We start from the raw sequence: 6,744 nt of genomic DNA on the forward strand, positions 1-6,744 counted from the left end.
CTGTCTATATGGGTGGGAGCAAGGCAGGCGGCTGGGATTCCAACTCCCAAAATCATTCACAGTGGACATGGCCACTGTAGCCCCACCCTGCCTATAAGGAACAGGTTCTAAAGAAACAGGAAGTACATGGCGTAAAGCCATTGGGTAAAGTACTGTGGACATACGTACATTGAACCACCATGTCACATAGCTAGACAGATAAGGGGCCAAGACAAGAGTGCTAGATTAGAAAACATGCCAGGGAACAGAGACTGGCCTAACCACACTTAATGTGAAACAAGCTGAAGCAGTCATGCACATGGAAAAATCCAACAGCCCCATCTGATGCTAATGGGGTCTTGAAAGAAGCTGAGGAGTTTGTGAGGGAAGTTAAGAAAGTAATTAGTCGAGGTTGGGGATTTAGCTCAGTGGTAGAGCGCTTGCCTAGCAAGCGCGAGGCCCTGGGTTCGGTCCTCAGCTCCGGAAAAAAGAAAAAGACAAAGCAATTAGCCTCATACTGATGGTTCATACACATTTATTGATGGTTCCTGTGTCTAGCTCAGGAGTCCAGAGGTAACACACCAAGAAAAAAATCTGCCCAACCAGACAAAAGTCACCCTGGCCAAGACCTAGCCAATTCTAACATCAAGGCCAGCTCACACACACTCCAAAATCCCATGTTCTGCACAGGCCAAGAGTCCAGGGACAAACCTGGTAACCAGCAATCACAAGTGGGGGAGAGGGTTGTCCTGGCTCTGAGGCAGGCTATCAGATACTGGCTGGGAAGGAAGCGGTGGGGTTGGGAGGGGAGGATACAGTTCGATTCATCAAAGGCATCCTGAGGTTTCCCTGGCTGACTCCTCCAAGGGGCTGCAGACAATCAGTGCATTGTCAGCAGGGGCTGCAGCATGAAGCAGGGGCACATCCTCACTGAGAGCCTCAGGTCCAAGCCTGTTGAGGTAAGTCTCTACCACCCCCAAGACAAGAACTCAGGGATGCCATAGGAGGAGACAGGAGTCACCACCTACCATCCTCAGCCCTTTCCCTGAGCAAGTCGGCTCCCGAGTCTCTAAGCCCGAAGCCCCACAGCTAGTACTGTGCCCTCAGGTGAAGACCAAACCCTGCTACAGGGGCTGGAGAGCAGCAGGCTTGCTGCTGATGCTGACACTGCTCACTGCAGGGGCCGTGGCTGGAGGGCTTCTTGGTTTCACATACAGCCCTTCCAAGGTAAGCACCTCTTCCAGGGTATGCAGAGTGGAAAGAGGGCAGGAAGGCCAGTACCTGTCAGCTCTCGCATGGAGCCAGAGGATATGGAAACATAGGTTAAGGCTGAATCCCAAATACCCCTTAGCCATTGCTGCAGATGCTCCGAAAGACCTTCCTGAGCTCCCGGGTACCCTGGCCCAATCAAACCACTCTAGTGGATGTGGCCCAGAACATGGCGACCATCATGGTGACTCCGTTTCAGAGCAACCACAGCTGGGCTGTGCTCTTCGACGGGCAAAGTGTGAGTGGGCTTGGGAGGGGGAGAGAATGAAGGTGTCAGGAGTGGCCTCCACTTACCTATCTGCTCCTCCAGGGCTACATCTGTTACCGCCCTGCAGAGCACCAGGCCTGCTTCCTCCGTCTGATGGAAGCCCAAGATTGGGAGACCCTGCAGCTGCTGCTGAACACTTCCAGGGTGAGCAGTACTACTTGGCTTGCCACCCACAAACCCCCAAGGCCAGGGCATAAACAAAAGGTCCTCTGTACAGCCCAGCTGGGCCAGCCAAGGCTCTGGTTTCAGGGGAACAGAAAGCTCTATCTTCCCCTGACGAAGGCTGTTGACAAGGGCAGGTGGAAGGGCCATCAGGCTGGGGTGGGCATGAATGCCCTACCCAGCCAGGAGCAAGGAAGTACTACACCATGACCCACCAGAGTCTTTCTGCAGGCCCAAGAGTCACATGTACCTGGCCAGGACACCCACTATGCCCAGGAACTGCTGGCAGTTTTGGGAGGCCATGCTGTGGACCCTACCCAAGTGGGAGCTTCAGTGCAACACCTTTGTGCAGACACTCCTATCTACTGGGCCCGGTGGGCAGAGGGTAAGTTGGGGTAGGCTGGGTGAAGAGGCCTATGGCTCCTGCAGAACAATACTGGTTAGGGGGCCCTTGGGATTCATGAAGTTCCCTTCTCCTCAGGGCCCCAGAGACAGCGGCTGATCTACCTCTGCATTGACATCTGCTTCCCGAGCAACATCTGCGTGTCTGTCTGCTTTTATTACCTCCCAGACTAAGACCCCCTACCAAGTCCTCCCGACCTTTGGTCCCACAGGTCAGCCAGCTGCCAGGTCACCAGTACCTTTGGAAGGCAGCTGACGGTAGGGATGAATAAACCCAGATTGCCTGGCCATGGTGGTAATTTCTGAAGCAAGCGGGGGTAACATACCTGGGATACAGGCATCAACCTCCGATGTCCTCAACAGTTCCAAGCACTCTAGGTCTGGTCTCTCTAAAGGGAGAAGACTCCCAATCCAGGCACATGCAGCCTGGCTTTGTGAGCTTTCTGACAACAGATCTGGGCACGGAGAAAGTCCCAGGGTAGAGTAGCCAAAAAGTCTAGGTTGGCCAAGAGGGGCCGAGGGTAGTCGGGTCAGGTCCCACTGGCCTGATATGCAGAGGCTGACCTGAGTCTCACTTGGAGCAGGGTATTGTTCAGGTACATCCTCTTAGAGCCACTAGACCAGGCAGTCCTGGTTGCCCAGTGCAGCCCTCAAGGGGCAGGGGCTAGCCCAGCACGCTGTCGTTGAAGGCCAAGCAGACGACAGCTTTCTGATGGCCACCATACTCTCTCTTGATCTCTCCAGTCTCTACACACCAGAGCCGGGCCAGGTTGTCTGAAGAAGCTGCAAGGAGAGATCAGGCAGAAGTGAGGTAGCAGCTATGAGTGGCCTCTCTGGCGGACTTGGCAGTGTGTGGGGGAGAGGAGGGCAGGGCTTACCTGTGACGATATACTGGGAATCCCCTGAGAAGGCGCAGCCCCACATCCAGCCACGGGATGACTCTCCGGGGTTACTACTCTTGATGCTGAGTTCTGTCATCAGGGAGAAGTTGGATGTCCTCCAGATTTTACACGTCTGGTCAGCCGAACAGGTCGCAAGTAACCTGGAGTTGGACATGGGGCGTCTCAGTGGCCACTACCACCCCGTATCGACTTAGCGCGCGCCAGGTCATGCCCCAGCTTACAGGTTCCCTTCCCCCGGGGCGCTACACGCACGTGGAGTCAGGGCTGAAGCGGCACTGCAGGGCGTAGCGCGTGTGGGCTGGGATCTTGGTCTTGGGGATGAGCTGAGTCACCTCGTCACCAATGCCCCCCGTCAGGTTCCAGACAAAGCAGTTTCCCTATGGGACAGGAGGGCAGTCATTCAAAACCCAGACCCTCAGATATGGATCTGGGGCACCTGGGCCAAGGCCGGAAGTCCAATGGCATCCTGGGTCAGTCATGTCTATAGGAAATTTAACCCCAACAAGGAACCCTGCCCAGCCAGCCATAGCAGGAGGTCACACTAGCCAAGTCAAACACAGCTCCCCAAAGGCTGCTGCTGGCCAGCAGAGATGTATACGTGGGGGGAGGCAGTCGGGAGATCACCCAGCTAGACAGTGTGACAGACACCACAAGGCCGGGAGGAGGGAGCGCAGGTGCGTGGAGCAAGTGATGTTCTGGGATTTAAAAGGAGAGGATGAGACTGCAGATGAGAGCAGGGACCAAACTGAAGCATCTGCAGTGCATGAGGAGGAGCGGTACAGCCTGCCAGAAGACTAAAGGATACTTCTACAGCTGAGGGGGAACAGATCAGGCACCCCAGGTAGGCCACAGAGAAGCTTATCAGTGTCGAGGAAGCCACGGACTGGCACAGGAAAGGAGAAATAACTGGCCCTGAGAAATACAGGCTGAGGTGCCCAGTCTGATGGGTGGGGCTGTGGCAGACAGCAAGGTGAACGACAGGAGTGGTACCCAAGTGCCCAACTTGGGGAGCTGGGTGGCAGCTCAGCCAGGCCTGAGAGAGAACCAAGGAATCAACTCATCTGCAGAAGCTAAGGGGCTAGGTGCCAAGATGCCCCTGTAGCTCCTCCCAGCACTCACGGCACTATTGACTGCCGCCATGTAGCTGGCATCGGGGTCAATGTGGGCAGATGTGATGGAAAACTCAGGCTCAGGGATCAGCTGCTCATTGTGGTCTGTCTTCAGGTCCCAGATGTGGATAGCACCGCTCTGGTCACCCACGATGAGTTCTGCCTGGGATGTAGTTAGTGGAGGTGAGCTATCGCAGTGCCCTTACCCTCTAAAGCCTCCCTCCCTCCACCCCCCATACTCGGCCCCATGAGTGCTCCTCACCTGGTTGGGATGTAGACACACGCAATTAATGGGTGCATTCACCTGGAAGATACGCTGACACTGCAGGTTCCGGGACCTGTGGGGAATGAAGGTTACACATGGCTTCTAATGTATGCTCTCTGTGCTCCCACCAGAAGCCCCCATTCTCTTCTCATAGGAGCTGCTTCTACCTTAGGAGAAACGCTTGTGAAGTTTAGCTCTCGCCCCACAAGTGGTAGTGTGAGGTCAGTGAGAAGTGATTGAGAGTTTCACCCCCCACCAGCCTCGAGGCAAGGTTGGCTCTTTGACATAATTCCATTCTGCTTCCCACCTTCCCTCCATCAAATACACTTGCTTAGTCTGTTTGTAGACTAAATTCCCTGACCTGCCCCCTCCCCAGCAGACATCCTCTCCAGCCCAGCACACAGCACCACCTGAGGTCCCAGATGCGAGCCGTGCAGTCCTCTCCACCTGTATACATCCAGCGGCCATCCTCATGAAAACCCACTGATGCGATGTTCTTACTGACTCCGTCATAACTGATGATGGGGTTGGGGTTATTGGAGTTGAGATCATACATGCGGATATGTTGGTAACCTAGGGACATGGGGTGAATTGAAGCATGGGCATCAGGTAGTACTGCCACCATAAAGGGTCAGAGGTCAAGAATCTCAGGTACCTGCAGCAGCAATCATGCTCCGGTCTGGAGTGATCTCCAATGCATTCACCTGCTGAGCTTGTTAAGGATAACAGGAAGGGAATCCTGGAGAGGGAAGCCTTGAGGCCACGAGGCCATCAAGACCTCCTGCAGCAGGCCTGGGTTTCCCCAAGCACACACACTTAATCATACTTAATCCTGGCCAGCACCACCCTGCTCCCAAGTGGAGGATACAGAGTCCTGATGCTGCACTGTTCGAGTGCAGATTCCACTGTGAGCCTGCCAAAAGCGCACTGTGTGGTCATAGCCTGCAGTTGCTAAGATGACAGGGTCACTGCCCACTGTGCCTGGGGTGGTATTCATTGTTTGATGGCTGGGGAAAAAATGAGACCTGCACTGGGCCAAGAGCTAAATAAGGTCCAAAGGTCAAAACATCTGGACAGATGTACATATAACAGTCTGCACACTACGGTGTACCGGTATCATCACTTTAAAGATAAGAAAAATGAGAGTGTTCAGGGTCACAAGAGTTGAAGCTCAGCTCCTTTGCTCCCTGGAGAGTGTTCCTTCAGCTTCACCCGCAGGCTTTCAGACGCCGCCTCGCCAGCAGGAGGCAGTCACACGCAGAGGGCAATCACCCGGGCGCCGTCTGCCGCAAGGGTAGGCAACGCATGCGCAGGGCGGCTAGGGAAAGCCGGGCACTGCTGCTGCTGCTGAGCATGCGTAGCTGACCGGCACTGGGATCGGATGGGTGGGGGCGCTGTCTGGCAGGACCCCCACGCTCCCCATTGCTCTGCACACCGCCCGGGCTCTGTCCTACCGGCGTGATTACCCGGACCGCACTCTCCTAGCCACCCAGCGGTCGGTACGCAGCCCTCGCCCCGCGGCCCCCGTACCTTAACACACGCTCTGCACTCTGCCTTAGTCCAGGACGGCGAGGCGAGCAGGAGCGAGTCGATAGAAGCCGGGCCGAGCGTAGAGTTATCGATAGTAACTCCGGGCGAGACCATGGGTCCAGGGAGTGGGGGAGTTGACAAGGATAAGAGAGTTCTGAGATGAAGAACTCCAGAAGTGATCGTGCGCGGAGTGGCTGTCAGCCGCGACCTCAGCCTTGAACTCATGGGAACTACAAACACGGTGCTGCTGTCTATTTTCCAGGCTTAGCTCCAAGAAAGAATTACACTGTCGTTGCCCTTCACCCCCAACCGACATACACAATCCTCTACCCTACCAACCAAGCTAGAATTCCTAGATAAATACAAAACTTTAAGATAAAAAATATTTTTCATTTTTCTCTTTTCTTTCTTTCTTAATTTCTTCTTCCTTTTTTTTTTTGGAATAAGCATATCTCAAACGTACTAGAAGAATTACTTTCTTACAAGAAGTTCAAATGCAACTGGGCATTCTGTACTTCTATTTGCTTTATCTAGTATCCCTAGTCTAGGCCGTTTCAGAACTGTACAGTCCCAGCCTGATCCTGAGGGCACACAAGTTAGCCCGGAAACCCGTTTAAAACTGCAGACTCGGGGTTGGGGATTTAGCTCAATGGTAGAGGCTTGCCTAGCAAGCGTAAGGCCCTGGGTTCGGTCCCCAGCTCCGGAAAAAAAAAAAAAAACAAAAAAAACAAAAAAAAACCTGCAGACTCTCATGCCTCCATTTTTTAAAATTTTAATATTTTTTATTTACCCAATATATAAAAATATCCTTTCAACACGTACAACATAAGTATTTTGTGCTTTTTCTGTTTTAAACTT

General features: G+C 53.7%; 2 protein-coding genes across 3 annotated transcripts; one reads left to right on the forward strand and one right to left on the reverse strand.

Moving 5' to 3' along the window:
- Positions 1-485: 485 nt before the first annotated feature.
- Positions 486-6,236, reverse strand: Mlst8 (MTOR associated protein MLST8). The gene is given in 9 exon segments (NM_022404.2): positions 486-2,863; positions 2,959-3,122; positions 3,235-3,359; positions 4,102-4,254; positions 4,354-4,429; positions 4,767-4,929; positions 5,012-5,063; positions 5,225-5,363; positions 5,887-6,236. Coding segments are annotated over 8 exon segments (981 nt in total). The 5' UTR covers positions 5,354-5,363; positions 5,887-6,236; the 3' UTR covers positions 486-2,744.
- On the forward strand, positions 835-2,368 carry Bricd5 (BRICHOS domain containing 5). 2 transcript variants are annotated; one of them, XM_087574244.1, is made up of 6 exons: positions 888-938; positions 1,087-1,206; positions 1,331-1,486; positions 1,559-1,660; positions 1,910-2,063; positions 2,160-2,368. In XM_087574244.1, the coding sequence occupies exons 1-6, from the start codon at positions 888-890 to the stop codon at positions 2,252-2,254; spliced, it is 678 nt and encodes a 225-aa protein (XP_087430370.1). In that variant the 3' UTR covers positions 2,255-2,368.
- Positions 6,237-6,744: the final 508 nt, after the last annotated feature.

This window comes from Rattus norvegicus, chromosome 10, assembly GCF_021556685.1.
Source record: "Rattus norvegicus strain SHRSP/BbbUtx chromosome 10, alternate assembly SHRSP_T2T, whole genome shotgun sequence".
Lineage (NCBI taxonomy): Eukaryota > Metazoa > Chordata > Mammalia > Rodentia > Muridae > Rattus > Rattus norvegicus.

Coding starts and splice junctions, on each gene's coding strand:
- Bricd5 (XM_087574244.1), top strand. CDS start 888: ATGAAGCAGGGGCACATCCTCACTGAGAGCCTCAGGTCCAAGCCTGTT. Junction 939..1,086: donor TCAGGTCCAAGCCTGTTGAG/GTAAGTCTCTAC, acceptor CTGTGCCCTCAG/GTGAAGACCAAACCCTGCTA. Junction 1,207..1,330: donor TCACATACAGCCCTTCCAAG/GTAAGCACCTCT, acceptor AATACCCCTTAG/CCATTGCTGCAGATGCTCCG.